At 46.0% G+C, this 18,564-nt stretch overlaps 1 protein-coding gene across 8 annotated transcripts in view; it reads right to left on the bottom strand.

The window, feature by feature from the left end:
• BIN1 (bridging integrator 1) overlaps positions 1 to 18,564 on the bottom strand; it is a 288,905-nt gene that overhangs the window by 38,144 nt on the left and 232,197 nt on the right. For 4 of the 8 annotated variants that reach the window (XM_029605136.1, XM_029605137.1, XM_029605138.1 and 1 more), the window contains 3 exons: positions 16,839 to 16,998; positions 11,688 to 11,813; positions 167 to 277 (listed from right to left, as the gene is read on the bottom strand). In XM_029605136.1, coding sequence (XP_029460996.1) covers positions 167 to 277; positions 11,688 to 11,813; positions 16,839 to 16,998 — 397 coding nt within the window. The remainder of the gene's footprint in view (positions 1 to 166; positions 278 to 11,687; positions 11,814 to 16,838; positions 16,999 to 18,564) is intronic. The other 4 variants (XM_029605141.1, XM_029605143.1, XM_029605139.1 and 1 more) reach the window with 3 other exon arrangements.

Here is an 18,564-nt window from a genome sequence, read left to right as displayed (position 1 = left end):
TAAATGGTTTTATTTGAAATAAAGATTCAATCTGTACCAGAATGTAATTCCTTGTTCATTTAAGATCAATTATGGTACTTCCATTGTTGGACATGTCATATGGCGTGCACTCCCCCCCACCCCCCCATCTTGCTACTGTCTCATGGGATCAATGATATCAACAAACCTGAGAGACGGATGTGGCTACCTTCGCCACAGTGCTGGCATCTGGTTTGAGCGGATCAAACTCTAGATCCAGCAGGCTGGATTCTTCCTGGAGAGGACCTGGGGCCTCAAACTTGGTAGCAATAAGGAAAAAAAGCAGTTGGAACATTAGCTACCCAGCAGAGGTATGTCAGAAAGAAAATGCCGCAGACGCGGAACACACAACAGGAAAGACGTCTGCAGAGAGTTCAGTCAAGGTATGGCTGACAATAGTTGTGTTCTTGATAGCACAATGTACACTTCAGAAAGTTCACACAAGGAGACAAAGAAATCATCCACAACTCTTCTTCAGTGGAGCAGCTGTTAGAACTTCAAACTTCAAACCACTTTCTTCCATTTGTGTTGACTTAACAAGACAAGTGTAGTCCAAAAACACTACCTATCACTGTCCACCAGGTACATAGTTCTCTTCTATGCTCTTAACACCTAATATATCTGCAGTTTCAGTGGCAGCCACTGAAAAGTTCTCATTGTCCTTAAAGGCCTTTGCACCACTACAGACAACATCCAACATTGTATCTCATGTGGGCATTCACAGCTCTGTCTGTTGTATTGTCAAATAGGTGTATCGTCAGATTCTAACTTGTTGAAACTCACTTTGAGCCCTTTAGTTGAAAAAGCATGAAGAAATGACCAATGATGATCTGACAGCACCAGCAATATCCTCCACTAGATCTAATGCAAGTTTTTGTAAGTTCCTACAGGTTCCTATAGAGCAGGAGACTACAGGTTCTTACAGCTCTCACTCTAATGGAGAACTCTGGTTAGGACGATAGAATTCTTCTTTACTATAGATCTTCCTGGATTACAATCTAGGTATGCTTCTGAAGTCTTGAAACCTGTGGCCAGATGCAATATCTCCTGCTATCTATAACTGAATAGCCTATGAGAAAATTAAAATGTCAGCCTCTACCTCCATCATACCATGTATGTCACGATACATATTAACAAACAGGCAGGAAATCTCATAAAAAAAATCTACAATATGTCCTAGCCCAGAGATTCCAAAGTAAGTTTTGCTACCATGTAGTGCACAGGGTCTGTACACCATCTTACCAACAACAATGTATCTCTACCTATTACTAATAGTGGCCTCTTTAAATCTCAGGTGCCATTTTGATTTAAAAAGCCAGCTTCGGGCTACTCAAGGTGGATCATGGCTAACTAAAAATGTATATTTGGAATAAATAAAACATTTTTAAAAAATTCCTATTCACGTTGGTTGGGGAAGGGAGAGCAATATCTGTAAGATCTCATGCAGCAAGGATTCTCATTTACTTTACAGTACAGTGGCAGCCTTGCATCTGGACCATGCTCCCATCAAAGCTTATCCTTTTCCCATTATTCCACTAAACACCTGCTTCAGCAACATACTCCAGTATTTCAAAGTTCATAAACGTGCCAGAAGCTGAAGATCAGAGGACTTCTGGGTGTGTGATTTAGTGGCAAATCTATTACATTATTAGGTTTCTTGTGTATCACTTCCTAAAAAAATAAACTTAGCAAGCAGTTTATGAGGTTGACAGATGTTAAAGCTTTTGGGACTACTGAAGTCCCTTTTTCAGGCAACCTCCTGAATATTTTACATGTGCTAACTGAAGAAGCCAATTAATGTGTGATAAAGGCTTCAGTTAATCACAAGTAAACAAGTAGAGCTCATCAACAGTGCACATTCAATTTTGTACATTTACATGGCCATTAGTGCAGAAAGATTTTAACATGCCTCCCTGAGTTATAGATAAGGTTCTCACAATATCGGCCATGCATTGAGATGTGCGGATTTTAACGTGCATTATTTAGCTATGCAAACATAGGTTAAGAGCTGATTTACACAATTATACAGCTTATTACCTGTTTTTGCATAGATTTTGCAGCGATATTCATAAAGGCTAAAAGGAAGTTTGCTTATCGTAAACAGTGTTTTTCATAGATAGCAGGATGAATTAGCCATGCTTTCTGGGAGTGCCCCCTGGCAGCTCACTGCGGGAACTTCTAGCAGTAGTAAAACTTTGCTGCTACACGCCTGCACGGTGCCTTCCTACACAGTCAACAATCTCTTCTTAGTTGGTCTCAAAGCTCAGAAAGATAGCAGGACAGTAAGAGAGAGTGGGAAGAAGTATAGACTGTCCAGGGAGGAGGGAGGGGACACATGACTAATTCATCCTGGTAAGCAAACTTGCTTTTTTCCCCCACAGATAAGGAGGCTGAATTAGCCATGCTTTCTGGAGTCCCCAGCTCAAGGATTTGGAACACAGATCAGTAGGTAGCGTATCCACAGACGCTAGTCTTCTCTTCTGTTTTTTATTTTGTTTTGTTTTTTTTAGTGTGCGGAGAAATTCCTTAGATTGGTGGACAGTCCTATCTATGACATAGTATTTCTTGTCCCATGAGGACATCTGATCTAGCATGCTGTTGGAGGCAGTAGTGGGAGGTGAAAGTGTGTAATGACGACCAGGTCGCTGCCATGCATATGTCTTGAAGAGGTACCTGATTGTAGGTGTGTTATCGAAACAGCCACAGCTCTCAACTGGTGAGCTTTCACTTTTGAGGATAAAGATTCTGATCGACTCTTGTAACAGAAGTGGATGCATTGGGTCAACCAATTAACCAATGTGAGTTTAGTCACCGGAAGTCCTGGGGCATTCGGGTTGGAGAGGAAAAGCTGTGAAGGCCTGTTAGGTGAATGAGTTCTCTGTAGTAAGCTAGGGCTCTCTTGCAATCCAGCTTGTGTAATAATGCTTCTCATTCCAAGGTATGTGGCTTCAGAAAAAAGGTCGGTAGTGTGATCGTCTGAGATGGAAAGCTGAAACAACCTTGGGGGTGAAGGATGGATGTGTCCATAGTGTTAACTTGTCATGTTAGAATTGTAGAAACGGGGGGTGGGGTAGTGTACTAGCGCTTGTAATTCACCTACCCTCAAGCTGACATGATGGTTTCAGGAAACAGTACTTTCTGTGTGAGAAACGTCAACGAGGCGATCCCCATAGGTTCAAAGGGGGAAAGCATTAATGCTTCGAGGACTACATTCAAGTCCCAAGGAACAGCAGGTGGTGTAATAGGGGGCCTGAGCCACAGTGCGCCCTTCAAAAAGCGAGATATTAAGGGATGATGGAGATGGAGTCGCCTTGAATGGATAAATGGTATGCCACTATGGCACTGAGGTGTATCCTGATGGACGAGATCGCCAGTCCAGATCTAAAAAGCAAGGGGAAGTATTTGAGTATCTGCTCTAGTGAGGAGCGGAAGGGGTCCTTGGACACAGTTATGCACCAGCGGCAGCAGCGTAACATTTAGCAGCATAAGTTTTCCTCATGGAAGGTTTTCTTGAGCTATGGGAAGGTGATCTAATACCTCTCTTTCAATCTCCATGCAGTCAAGTGAAGGGATTCTTGCATGGGATGTATCAGTGTCCCCCCTTCCTGAGTTAGGAGACAGACACTGTTGCGAAGGGAAATTGGCAGTTGTATGGACAGGTGAACCAGGTAGGCATACCACGGCTGTCGGGCCAAACTGGGACGATGAGGATGAGATCAGAGTTGTCCGTGATGCATTTTTGTACAACTCATCCTAGCAAGGGAATTGGAGGGAATGCATAGAAGAGATTTCCCAACCAAGTTATCAGGAAGGTGTCTTGGGCGATTCTTTGGTCGTTTGGATAGAGGGAGCAGAACTGTGGTACTTTTGCATTGCATTCCATGGCAAATAAATCCACTTGAGGTATCCCCCACCAGCGAAAGATGTCGGAAGTCATGTCTTTGCTCAACTCCCACTCTCGTGGGGATAAAACATTCAGCTGAGTTCTGTGGACCAGGGAAATAAGTGACTTGTAGCTGTTTCGAATGTGCTAGTGCCCATTCCAGTAGTAGCACGGATTCTCTGCACAAAGTCCTGGAACCGGACCCACCTTCTTTGTTTACGTAATACATGGCTACCATGGTTGTCCATGTATACCATGACTGATATGTCTGCAGGAAGCCGAGAGAAGGTGTGGATGGCATAGTGAATGGCTTGCAGTTCCAGAAGATTGATTTGAAACCTCCTCTCTGCAGGTGACCATAGCCCTTGTGTCTTCAGATGCAGTAAATGGGGCCCCTATCCCTTCGTGGAAGCATCTCTAGTCAGAATGATCTGATGAGGTGGGTGCTGAAAGGGGGCACTGGAGTGCAAAGTTTCAATCTGCAGCCACCAGTCCACATCCCTTGCCACTGAAAGTGTTAGAGCTACCCTGTGTGATACTGGGTGAAAATGCTGGGACCACTGGGAATTTAAGCCTCACTGGAGACGATGCATGTGGAGACGGGCGTGTGAAATCACATATGTTGCTGCCATGTGCCCTAGCAGCGTTAGGACCTGATGCGCAGTTGGTTGCGCTAAATATCTCAGACATTTGGCTAGGGTTTGAAATGTGGAGATTCTGTCCCCTGGGAGGAAGGCTTTGCAAGTTGTGTGTTGATGAGCGCACCTATAAATTGTAGTGTCTGAGAAGGGTCGAGGTGAGACTTCTTGTAGTTTACTAGGAAGCCCAGGCTTTCCAAACAAGATAGAACTTGAATTTGATGGGTGCGAATCAGTTCCGGGCTCGGGGCTACTAGTAGCCCATTGTCAAGGTAGGGGAAGACTTATGTTCTCCTTTGGAAGGTGGGCCACAGCTACTGCTAGACATTTGGTGAAGATCCTGGGTGCTGATAGGCCGAAAAGTAGAACCCGATATTGATAATGATTGCGAATTTGGAAGCACAGGTAGCGCCAGGATGAGGGGTGCATGGGGATGTGAGCATAAGCATCTGAGGTCCAGTGAACACATCCAGTCTGGGTTGCAGGTAGGGCAAAATGTTCTTGAGAGAAGTCATTTTGAATTTCTCCCGTACCATGAACTTGAGAGCTCTGAGATCCAGTATGGGTTGCAGTCCTCCACTTTTCTTGGGAATGAGGTCCTTGAGACCGTTGAGAATGGGGAACCATTTATATTGCTCTTTGTCCCAGGAGGGATCTGACTTCTTTTAAGAGGGGCAGAATATTCTCCCATGCAGGGGGGGGGCAAGGTGTGGTAATGTGGGGAGTGTTATGGTATCCATTCTAGATGATTTTGAGAACCCAAACGGTCAGATGTAATTTGGCCCCATGCTGGTGCAAATAAAGTAAGGCATCCACCTTCTGCTTCTGGTAGCTGTGGTAGAATATAAGATGATTGTTTTTTGGGGGCAGCAGTCTGAGTTGGTTTGGCCCTGGCCCTGTTGTGCCTGCGGAGGTTGAACCCTCTGAGGAGGGTAAAAGGGAGGATGGTATGGCGAGTACGGTCTGTAAGAACTTAGGGGATAGAAAGGCTTCCTGTAGGAAGGATAATATCACTTCAGAGTCATCTGGTCTGGAGGGAATGTGAGCAATGACACTGCCACACTTTGCTCCTTCAGTTGTGAGACTGTTTCACGAAGTTTGTCACCGAACAAGTTATCCCCTTTGCAGGGCAGATCTGCAAGTTTGCCATGGACATCTTCACGGATCGCACTTGCCCTCAGCCAAGCTATGTGCTGGGCTGTTATAGTGGCGGCGGAAGTTCGGGTCGACAGTTCAAATCCTTCATAGATGATGCGTAAAAGGTATCTTAGGCCCTCTTCTAGATCAACTGCAGTCTGTTTATGATGACTGGATTCCAAAGGCTGACCCTCCTCAGACTTCAGTTACTGGAGGCACTCATATAGATATTAGTGATTATAGAACTGGAGTTGCTGCACCTTGGCATTCAGCATGGAACCCTGAACACCTTCTTGCTAAAATCATCTGGGTAGCAGTTGTCTTTGCCCGGTGGGGCATTAGAATAGAGTCTGGTTTTCCTGGCTTTCTTCATAGCAGATTCTACCACCACCGAATCATGCGGTAGCTGCACTGTGGTATAGTGGGCAGATTTCCACATCTGGAACTTCAGTTCTGTCTTCTGGGATGTGGTGGGTGTAGAGAAAATTGATTCCCAGGCTTTATCCATGACAGCATCCAAGACCGAATGGGAGGGTAGAGCGTAGGTTCAGCTGGGACGTCAAAGATTTTTAGGAGGTCATGTACTTCCTTGTGTGGGGATCAGGTAGTTTCTTGGTCTTCAGATTTAAAATGGAGCCCACCTTCTCAACAAATATGAAGTAGGAAAGATCTTCTGGGGGTGACGTTGGTTCTGGTGGGTCCCCCGGTGGGTGGGTGGGGTCAGAGGGAATTCCTGTGGAAGAGCTCAGCGATGGTGCAGAAGGGCAGTGCAGCTCCTTGTGGACTAGGCTCTCTGTCCAATTCTTCACTGTCCGAGTGTGGAAGAGGAGGAGGGGTGGACTGACCTGAACCTTCTACAGAAGGGCTTGAGGGGGGAACGAGGCTGTTGAGAAAGGACCACAGAATCAAAGACGTTTTGAAGAAGACCTGTGATTTGTGAGGCTACTCCCTCTAACAGCCTCGAGGAGTGCTTAGCCGTCCTCCTCTTCTTCGAGGCTGGGGAGGCACCTGAGAGCTACCCGTGCGAGGACTGTCTCAATGTGGAAGATTTGCTTTCTGTCCAAAACCTTTGGTCACCATCCCGGCCAGAGGCAGATGAAGACTTTTGTAATGTATACTCTTACGTTTTAGCTATGTACGTTATAATGTATTGCTCACCCCTTGTTTTATGTAAACCGACATGATACGAACTTCCGTGAATGCCGGTATAGAAAAACACAAATAAATAAATAAATAAAAATAAATGAAGAGGAGCGCGGTGTGAATGATGGGGTACTTCCCCCTCTGACTCCCCAGAGTATTCTAGATCTCATAGGAGGAGTGGTAGCATGGGGGGGGGAGGTCGACACTCCGGGGGCTCCTAGTAGCAGAATCTCTGGACGGTTTTTCCTTGGATTTCAATAAACGGTGCTCAAAGTGGTGTGTTTTGCTTTCCTTTGTCTTGCAGTGGAATGCGTTGCATGTGTCGATGGTTCACCCGATGCTCTGTGGTGCGTCGGCGCAGACACGGAGACTGCGTTGGGAGCTCCAAAGCAGAGCTCTGCTTCGGGTGCATCAAGTGGTGATGTGCATCGGCTGACGCATGACACTCTGCTTCCCATTTTGAGTCTGGCGCACCCCCTCCATGCCATTGTGGGTGTCCCTGCAGCGCAGACAACGCACCCAGGGCCCAGGCCGAGTCGGGAGACAGCCCTTTTGGGGCCGTTTGTGGGAATGTTCCATGGCTTAACCTCTGCTGAGGTTTTTTTTTTTTTGTTTTTGTTTTTGTTTGTTTTTTTACTTTGGAGGAAGGTTGTAGGGAGGAGGCCCTTTTGACTCCTTTTGCTCCGTTTAGGTTCCCTACCCAGAGAAGAGTGGGCCGATTGCTGCAGGGCATATAAGCCCGATGCAGCATGGTCCCCATCCTTTAGGCTGGCGATCTTCGTGGCCCTCTGCCACTGGGCCCTGGGGGACATTCTTCCACAGTCCCAACAGGTCATCATATCGTGGTCCAGCCCAAGGCCTAAACAACAATAGTTGTGTGTCTGTTATGGATATAATTTTGCCACATTGGCAAAATTTGAAAGGGGCTTTCGGAGCTATGTTAGCACTGAAAAGTGCTGTTGGGGGTTCACCACAGTGAAGAGAAGTAGCAAGAGACAAAGAGATCCTCAGGAGGAGAACCCGCACCTGATCGCTGCACAGGAAAGGCGAAAACTGAGAAGAGATCATTGACTGCACTGGAAGGCACCGCGCAGGTGTGCAGCAGCAAAGCTTTACTACTGCTAGGAGAAGTTCCCACCACGAGCAGCCAGGGGGCACTCCCAGAAAGCATGGCTTCTCTGCGGAAAAATAACATGACAAAAGATCAAACAACTCGCATAGAATTCTGCAAATGGAATAGGGGGCTATTTTGCAGATTTGTTGCACATTTACAACATTGCTAGATTTAGTGGCACCTTAGAACATCAGCCTCACAGTAATCTGACTCAGTTTTCTGTTTTTCCCATTAATTCCTCTACATCTTCTGCCTCCAGTGGGGTTTTCTCAAGCTGTCTTTACCTTGTATGGTTATTCTTTGTAGTTATTTATTTATTTACTTTTCACAGATCGCCTAACAAGTTTCCCTTCAAGACTGATTCTAAACACTCAATATCCAGCCCCCTCTACCCAATGCCAGATCATTCAGAGGATCTCTTCTACTGCCAAAATCAGCTCCAGTGATCAGTGGACATCACACTAAGATGAGCTCAGCATTAGAATCTACCACCTCTTCTCTCTCAGACTTAAACAGAACGCAACTCAATTAACTAGAAGATGATCTCCCAAAATTCTCTTACAAGGGGGCTAGGCTACAGTAGTGTAACTAGGAATAGACATGAGGAATTATTCTAGTAAGAGATGTTTCCCATCCCCAAAAAAAATATATACATATATATCCTAAGCAAGCAACCATAAAGTATTGCACTGCAACAAAATGCTATGAGGTCTTTTACACTTTGACTCTTCAGAGCTGGAGATGACGTAAGGAAAAGCCCTGAAACAATAAGCATGTTAGATTTCTTTTTTTTTTTCTTTAGACACCATACTTTCCTCCTATTCCTTTGGTTTCCAGCTTGGTCGGAACAAGGACTGGTACACCTGTAACCACCCGGGGATTTTTCCCATGTTTTGTATCACTAGTCCAAACAATGGTTCTTGACCAGAGGCTAGGCCCCAGGGCTTTGCAATTGTAAGCTCCAAATCCAGCCTGCAGGTGTCACCATTGCATGATGACTATAATTCCCTCCCCTCCACTGCATCCCCTAGCCTCAGCCAATCCATGGAGAGGACTCACAGCCAGGTCCCTCCACATGGTAGGCCGCACCACTGCCATGGAACCACTGGACCAGCCCAGAAAGGTAGAGCTCAACAACTCTTCCCCAAGCAGGGCAGACACATTGGGAACCTTGGCACCATCGTACCCTGTAGTCCATGCCTTCCCCTGCTGCTAGATACCAGTAACCTTGACACCCTGCACACGAGGAACCCCGCTTTATCTTCTACACAGAACCAAAGTCTGAATATCCCCAAAGGCAGCCTCAGGTCCCAAACCCCAACACCAGATGGCGCAAGTAATAAGATTCTTGCACACTGTACAACGAGACCCCTGAAACACAGAGCAACGTATAATACAAGGTAAAAAGAAAGTGACAACAAAATACAATATTCAGTTACAGAGACGTGCAGCAAGCTCCAAGGCATTTCCATGCAAGGGTAAGGTGAAGAGGTGGTCAGTGACACAAAGGCTTCTCCTGAACACATTTTTTGTTACATTTGGTTACCAGAGTGGAGATTTATGAAGAGGCATTTCAGCTCCAAATACTCAAAACACTGAAATGCCCCTTTAATTTGTATAGCGCTAGAACTCATCGGGTTTAAATATGAAGACCTCTCTCTAGCTTGGATCTGAAGTGCCACCAGATAGAGTTAACATGCTTTCTTTTGGAATGCAGAGTCCCAGCTCATAATCTAATTTAAAGCCTATACTTGAATTTGAAATTTTTATTCACCATTTGAGGATGCATGGTACTATACTGTATTTTATATAAGACTTAATGCATGCACGCTCAATGAGCATTTCAACTTTGTCCATTTTTTTGAACCTTTAAAACTGAAGTACTTCTTTAAACCTCTTAATAAAACCCTCCCTAACTCCAATAATCCTGAAATAATGTTGAAACCGCTTCCTACTCGTTAACTCAAATACCCTTAACTTCTGTTGGTGACTTCCGGATGTAGTACTAAAGGACTCACCCCTTAGAATCCCCAGATCATCATGGGTCCTCTTCCTCAACAGAACAGCTGGACCCTTACTGTACTAGGTCCTGTCCCTTTCCACCTTCCGCTGTACAGTAAGAAGCCATCAGCCAAGGGAACACCTTCTCGATTACAAAAGGCTAGAAGGTGTTGCTGCTTTCAGTCTGGCATGCCACTCTCCCACAGTGCTGGGCCTAAGGGCATGCTGGTCTGCACCAAATCCTTGGATCACAATGCTGCAAGTTCAGGGCGTGGCGATAGGCTGACTTTCAAGACACCTAATTTCCATACACATTGGTTAAGGGTATAATGCTGACTGCTGAACTCATCTATGAGAATCGCAAGGCCAGAGGCAGGACATTTTGGGTAGCTTCAGTAAAAATAGCAGCTCCCCCACAGCCAGCCACAGATGACCTGATTGAAGAATTTTCCATGTTTGCATGGCTACCATCTTTCCAACTGGCATAAATCACAATGTTGGAAATGTACCTCACTAGGATATTGCCTGCATTTGGGTACCTTATCTGCTGCCAAAGCCATCTTCTCCCCCATCCAAAGCTTGCCAAAATCCCTCTCTATGTATTCTTAGCCTTCTAGAGTACTGGTTCCATGAGAAGGCCAAGAACAGTTTATGCTACAGCTTGCCTTACAAGATTTGATAAAACAGGAAATATTTCACAACTCTTCAGCAGTGCCAAAGGAGAAGCCAGAGGTCACTGTACCGACTTAGAAATGAAAAGTGTGGGGTAGAGGTTGTCAACAAGATCATTGCTAGAGGTGTCACTTTTTGTCGGGATCAAATATTTTTAATTAACTTGCGTTTAGTTGATGCAGCCAGAGACATTAACCAGTGATCCTACACTATAGCTTGGCACGCAAACAAGATTTATTTTCTCCATTCAAGCAACTGATTAATTAGCACCAGACTGTTCCAGAGAAGAAAAGCCTGGACCCAGTCCTTTCAGATTTCCTCCAAACGGAGTAGCGTTCTTTTCTTGGCTGCACAATCAGAAGCTATCTGGGACTTTTTCCATTGCTTTTATACCCCCCTCCCAAATCAGTCCAACCACCACAGCAACAAACTGTGGCTCCCTTCAAAACCCGATTAGCATGGACCACAAGTCTGGCCACCATTGAGGAACGGCAGAGACTCCTTACCACCATGGGTTGCACAGCATCCCCAGGCCTAGCCAGCCAGCCCACGAAGCTCAGCACTTGCTGCTGAACCATCTAGCTGGCTCGGGGGGGGGGGGGGGGGGGGGCAGGTCTTTTCGATTCAGTGGCAAACACGATGACATTATGCAGGATAGCAGGGCTACCAGGTCTGCAAGAAACAAAACTGTAAATGGGGCTTTGGTTTCAGCAGGGGGGGGGGGCGGGGAGATACACTACGTAGGTTCTGCTGTAGGAACCTGTATTGCACCTGCTACCATGGTGAGCCCTCGCAGACTCTGGCGGCAGGAGAGGGATTCGGCTCATCAAAGCCGAGAATCAGCAACTGGCTCCGAATTTTCAAAACAGGCTGATCTGGTCCTGGTTTTACCCACCGCCAGCTATGCGCAGGGGCTCTTATTTCATGCATGCAGTGAGGATGGATCACCCCAACAAGATGGAGCCAGTCTGCAACCTTCTTGTTTCCGAGCAGTTTACTGCAGTGACACCTCTGCGCAGAGCGGAACTGATGCTGTTAGTGCGGGAGTAAGGGGTGGATATGCAGCATGGGAGCAGCTAACCTGCGACGGGGTGGTCACACTGATCTCAGGCACAAAAGTGTCAAACAGATTGATGATGCTCTCCGGCGGGATGTCCTTGGACGGCGTGAGCTTTGGAGGTGGTGGGACCGGAGGGCCTCTCCTCAGCTACATGCAAGCAAAACCCACAGCAAGGGCAATCCCCAAACCCCCCAGAAACAAAAAAAACAAACAAAACATAAAACATGTTAGAAGTACAGAGACATAAAGGAACAACAGGAAACAAATCACAAAATAATCAAACAGGGTTTCAATAATCACACTGTGCACAGAAGTAAGCAAGGTTAGGATTCTGTCAGGACAGTCAACATGATTGTGTTGACAGCGCTGGATCCAGGATTTGTGGGCATATGGCCCATCTCCATCTGCCTGGGCAAAGCACCATGAGTGTGCCCTGCCTCCCTGAACACAGAAAAGTCAAAAAAAGAAGTTATTGAATTCTTCATATCCCACATATACTCTTGTGGCCACAGCTCAGAACAGCTACACCTGAAGTGACAGAGATTTGCTTCCTTCAAAAGCAAGTGCTTCTTGGTCTCGCTAAGGCTAGCTGCCAACATGGCTGGTGGTTCTCGCTAACAGTGATCAGTAGACCTGGGTTTTTTCATGCCATACCCTTTACATGACTAGTAGTCCAGTGTAGTGATAAAAGAATGGGTCTCGTTTATCCAAGGTGGCTTCCTTGCCTAGCGGAAAACCCTGTGACAAAGCAAACCTATAGTTCCCTGAAGAGTAAGTTTGCTTCGAAGCTTTAGAAGATGGAAAAAGCTCCCTAGGATAATATTCAAGTGTAGAGAGCCTAAACGTTCTCTGCTAAAAGGAATGGTGCAACTAACTGAGGAGCAAACAGAGTTAGTATTAGTATGAGATGGGCTCCCCCATGTGAGCGAGTGAGATGGTGAGCTCTTAATTTGTGTTATTGACTGGATGAAGAATGGACTTGTACACAAATCTATATCCTGCTTTAAAATCATCTGTCAGTAGTGTTGGAATCATATCATGGAGTCCAGCATGATTATTGCTATTAAATATAGAGACTGAACAATCAACGTCCAGGGCCTAGGAGATTATTCTTGTCCACTAGGGGGAATCCTGGGAAACCTGGAACTAATGGACTATATATGAAGTGAAAATACCTAGAACCCCAGGATTTACCATGTGCCCCTTGGACTCCTAAAGATGATTTCAGCCCAGGGGTTACACACAATATGGGAGTATTTCTCCATTGGAAGTCCCTTCTCCCTGGTTCAAGCCAGTAATAAAATTTGACAGAGACCGGGCACACAAGCAGCAAGAGGATAGCCACAGTTTGACAATGCAAGCAAGGTTAGGATTCTGTTAGGACAGTCAACATGATTGTGCTGGCAGCAATGGGTCCAGGATTTCTGGGCATATGGCCCATCCCCAACCCAATATGATTGGTGCTCACGAGAGATGGGGGAGGGGGCTCTGTATCCAGTGACCACTCCCCTCATGAACAGGATTCTCACAGGCATGGAACAACCTGAAATATACCTCTCCACGGCTGAGTCGATCTCATGTCAAGATGCACAACCTGCGTCTCTTGGCAAGTCACATTAACAGGAAGCAGTTGAAGCCATGTCATGGTCAAAGGTGACCTGATTAATCAAGGTGTTAAGACTGTGTTTTTAAAATTGCATAAAAGGAGCCACACTACAGGCCCTGAGACTCACCATGTACGGCTTCCGAGCTTCCAGTGAAGTTTGGCGATGGTTTTTATTACTTTTGGCTCTTGCCTTCACCCCTACCCTTCTAATTGAAACTGCCTCCTCCCTCAGACCCAGCACTGTCTTCTTTCCACCAACCTAAAGCCTCATATGAATCAATGAGTATTTATCAAAATTCAGGTCATCACGCATTACCTTGCACAACCACTAGATGGTAGTATTGATTTCCTCCAAAATATCTGAACTCACTGGCTTGGCATACCCCGTCAGAAGCTAAGAGAAGAGGCATTTCTCTTTAATATGCTGTGGGCTCAGATCTGCAAGGCCACCCCTGGAGGCCGTGGCCTTCCAGCTACTGCAGCCCAATCCACAGTATTGCGAAAGCTCTAAATTCCTAAGAACCACTGAGAAGAACTGAGCAGAGGGACAGTTACCTGTCACGTGAGGGTGACAGTCTGGGGAACTCTGCAAAAGCTGCTGATAAGGTATTCCAACTATGTATGGGCCTGCAGAACTATTGCAACAGTCCCCATTCAGATTAAATCCTAAAGCTCACCCCATCTCATCCTACTCTGTGCACTGTAAGGATGGCTCTGTGGGGATTCAGCAGATCTACAAGGCTTCTACGTGCTAAGCACTTTTCCCATAAACACAAAATGGGGGTGGAGGGGGGGGGGAGACTTTACTATATCAGACCCTAAAAGTGCTACAGGAACTCCTGACAAGGAAGCCTCCTGGTTATTCCTTCCCTTTCTGCTTTCTTGATCCCTGCCAAGTCCAATCAATAAACCTTCACCCCATGAGCTGCTCTCTGGTTGGTATTCAGAGACATCTGTGGTATACCCCGAGGAATATTGCGAGTCAGAACCAGACTGGTATGCTGGTAGTTAAGACCCAGATGGTGCCCATCCCGCAGACAAGGTCTCAGAGAGGGAAGCACTTGCTTGCTGTGGCCTAGAATCTGAGGAACTTTTGTGCCTTGAGAAGGCTTCTTCCCTCAGTGGACTAGAAATCACCAGTGGGGCAGCAGCCATTGATGCAAATTCTCCTGCCAGAAACCAGCATCAGCACCAAAACTGGTGCAAAGCTGCCAGGCAGCTGTAAGGACAAGTAGTGGCTGGACATCAAAGCACCAAGGCTTCGCATCGCCATGTCCAAAGCCTGCTGGATCTTCCGGACTAGTATCTCTTCAAAGACTGCAGATGCAAACACTGAGTGGGAGGCAGGAGGGGTGGCCATGGCTTCCTGGGAAACCAGATGTGGATCAATGGCTGACACCTGATCTTGGAGACTGATGCAGTTCCTGAGACTGCACCAATGAGCTCTCCTCTGAGGGACCACTGAGGGATTCAAAGCCACAACTAGAACATATCTGCTCCTAGCATTATGCACCAATGGAGACCAATGCCAACGTTTCTTCACTCGATGCTAGAATCAAAGAGGTGGCCTCTCTCTCTGGTCTTGATGCTTAGTTTCGAGGCAGTTCAATGCTCCCTTGATACTGATGCATTGACATCCAGTGCATCTTCTAAATCCAGTAAAATAGATGCCTTCAATGCCAGTTCTGGTGGGCCAGTTTCTCAATGCCTTAAGTACTTTGTCATCAGATCCAGCTGGGACAATGTCCTTTCGTAGTTATGGTCATCATGATGCACTGGCAATACCCCTGGATGTCATATGAAGTCCTAGGCACAGCACATATCTGAAGCCATTGGCTTGCTTATCCATGACCGGATGGAAAATCAATGAAGCAAAAATGTAAGATTCAATGATCGCAAGCAGCTGGAGCACTGTTCAGGCACAAGGATGAAATGAAATATAGGAAAGAGCTGAAAAACCTACCTAAGAGGAATAGGAAAAATATCACAGGGCCCCGTGAATAATAAATTCTGGCAAAAAGACAGCTGGAAAAAACCCCTGAACAACAGGAGAACTGAGGAAACACAACTAGTGGGCTACATGGAAAAGAAAGTGAAGGTTCCTGGCATGGCATAATGACATGGTGGGCATGCCCAGTGAAGCACAGTCAAAGTTCTAGAAGCCTTGATATAAAAGTTCCAGGCCATGTGCCATCAGATGATGTTTCCCCCTTGTGAGGACTGCCATCTTGCTTGCCCTCCGAATATATACAATTACATTGATAGAGTAGTTGAAATCAGATTCCTTTAAAGATGAAGGTTTATCCAATGCAAAAGGGTTAAAGGCAAAAATAAACCTTCACAAATACAAGGAAATATCCAAGAGAAGAATAAGGTGACATTCCTATTGGTAGGGGTTGAAATATATTAGAAAACTTAGGCATCATGGAAAATATTTTCCTTTACATTTTGCTTGACTCATTCTTAGTTCTATTTTTAATTTCTATTACTTTCCTTTTCTGAATTTTAGTCACCCAGGTGACCTGACTCCTGGAATCTTTCCAGCCCTGCCTACAGAACACTTTTTCAGGGCAGTCAACTGCGTCAGTGATTTCCTCCACTAGAGAGAAGAAAGACTCTTCCAGAGGGCTTTGTTAGATTTGTCCAGAGTATGGTGGAAACAAGTCCATTGCCACCTTTGAAGGAACAAGATGCTTGGACATCTTCTAGCTAAACCAAAATGATAAAAGGGGTGGAACGTTTCCCTATGGGGACTCCTATAGCTTGGAGAAAACATGGTTAATGGGATGGATGATAGAGGTCTATAAAATGAAGTGGAGTGGATGGAGTAAACCTTAATCGGCTGTTTACTCTTTCAAAGAGTGCAAAGACTAGGGGGGACACAATGAGGTTATTAGGTGACACACTTAAAACTAATAAGAGGACATATTTTTTTTTTTACACAATGCATAATTAAGTTCTGGAATTCGTTTCCACAGGATGCAGTGAAAGCTATTGATGTAGATGAATTTAAAAAAGTTTGGACAAGTTTCTGAAAGAAAAGTCCATAAACAATTATTAAAATGAACTTGGGGAAAATCCCCTGCTTATTCCTGGGATAAGCAGCATGGAATCTCTCTATCCCTTGGGATCCTGCCAGGTACTTGTGACCTGGATTGGCCACTGCTGGAAGCAGGGTACTGGGCTTGATGGTCCTTTGGTCTGACCCAGTATGGCATGTTCTTAGGCTTGGGGGGGGGGGGGGGGGAAGGAAAAATACACCCCAAGTTTAACAGGACTGTCTGTGACAACAGCAGAGCAACTGCAGGTCACGGAGGAACGACCCAGCTCACTCCCACGCGCACTTTCAGCCTGTGTTACGATACGCCCAGAGCATCCTCAGAGTCGTCAAAGGATCCTGCGATCTAAACCAGAGGTAGGACCTGCACATTTGGGTAAAATTCAAGAAGACGCTGGAGCAGAAAGACATGGAAGTCATGCAGAATTGCGAGCTCGTATTTGGTTATTTCTTTCCCCAAGGGAAGAGGCTAAGATCGCCGGCAGCAGGCACGCTGCATGGACTGTACCTGAGACGGGGACTTGGGTATGGCTGCAGCTGGTGTCTCCCCCAGGGTGGCAGGAGCTGCTTCGCCTTCATGGTTCACAGTCTTGGTCTCGTGGCTTGCAAGCGGAGGTCCATCGGTGGGGGGGGAGGGGCTTTTGTTCGCCTTCACTGAGCTGCCTTCACTGCAGGGAGGAAAGAATTATTGAGAGTGCGTGCCTTAACAGTACCAAAATATACAGAGGACATAGGAAAGAGGGTCACATCTATATGCCCTATAGGTCCCCAGGCCCCGCCCCTTACTCAGAAATCATCCGGACAAACGAATCCCAAAGGGAGGGGGTGGGGGGGAGAACGCCTACTCCCAGCTCAGACTCTCCATTATTCAATGCACACAGAGAGAAAAAAAGCTGTCAAACACTTATTAAATGTAAGAAAACCACTAAAGTCAAGGAGATTGTTTGAAAAAAGCAGGAGCATCTGCAAACTAAAAAACTGAGAATATCTCCCGCCCTCTGCCCAAATAGAAAACCAAAAGAAATTTGAAGCCAGATTTAAGGAAAGGCAAAAAAACCCCAAAAAAAACCAACCACAAAAGGCCATAATGAGTTTGACAATTTTGAATCCACACCATCTATTGCCCAAGACTAATTTCCAGCAACTTCTAGAAAGGAGGGAAAAAAATCCACAGAAGAAAATTGGGCAAGACAGCATGGTGGGACTTTTTCCTATAAGAAGGTTAAAAAATAAAGATTGGGCCTGTGCCTTTTTTGCTTGAAAATTCTCAGCAGAAAACAAGCTGTTTCCTTTTAGAAGTTACCGGACATGAACACCATAGATAAGGGATGCGCTCTCTCAGCAGCCCCCAGATTCCCCCAAAAATTCCTCTCCAGGACAAAACATGACAGAGCAAAATTAAGCTGAAGGTCCCCCAGTTTCCAACAGACTCCCAGCAAACAGTTCTCGTGCTGATCTGGCCCCCCATTAAGGCCTAGATATATTGCAGTTCTGCCTATAAAAAAAAAATGTCAGACAGCACAATGCACACGACGTGCTTAAATCAAGGTCACCTCCATGCATACAGCTTCCATTTAATTACCAAAGGCAGACCCACACATGGTCCTGCTAAGATCCCACCTTGGGGAACTCCAGTCCTGCCTGGCACCCCTATGCCCAGTCACTCCAAGCCAGTTCCCTTACAAGAGCAGATAAATATCCCTAGATTTGAAGAAAACTCCCTCTGTCCAGCAGCCATGCCTTGGTGAAGACTAGAAGCAGAGAGGGGGAAAGCAGCATGGCAGTCACTCCAAGCACTCGGCAGTTAGGTCCTAAGAGAGCCTCCTGACTGCTGCTGTGTATAGTCCTTGTACAAGTAATGACATGCAGAGTCATGGAAGGATTTATTTTATTTCCCAGGCATTTGGTATTTGAAAACCCTGAAAACTCCCTCTCTTTCTAGCACAAAGGCCATGCCCAGGCCTATGTCTCTACTTTCATTTTCGATTTCATGAGATCTCCACTGTCCCTACAGTTGGCAATACTGAGGAACAGTTCCCTTATGTAGGCATAAGGTCTCTCCCAACCCAGACGCTAAAGCTCCAGCCTCCCAACACAACACTTTCACCTTCCCCTTCAAGGACACAGCTCCCCATCCCTTTCACTCGTCCCTCTGACTCATTTGAACTCTTTGCTATACCTAGAGCACTTTCTACTTTTGCTCAATCCTTTCTGAGCACTGTCAGTAATGCATG

This window comes from Rhinatrema bivittatum, chromosome 6 (assembly GCF_901001135.1).
Source record: "Rhinatrema bivittatum chromosome 6, aRhiBiv1.1, whole genome shotgun sequence".
Taxonomy (NCBI): domain Eukaryota; kingdom Metazoa; phylum Chordata; class Amphibia; order Gymnophiona; family Rhinatrematidae; genus Rhinatrema; species Rhinatrema bivittatum.
Note: the sequence above shows the minus strand (reverse complement) of the source record. Positions and strands in the feature narration are given on the sequence as shown.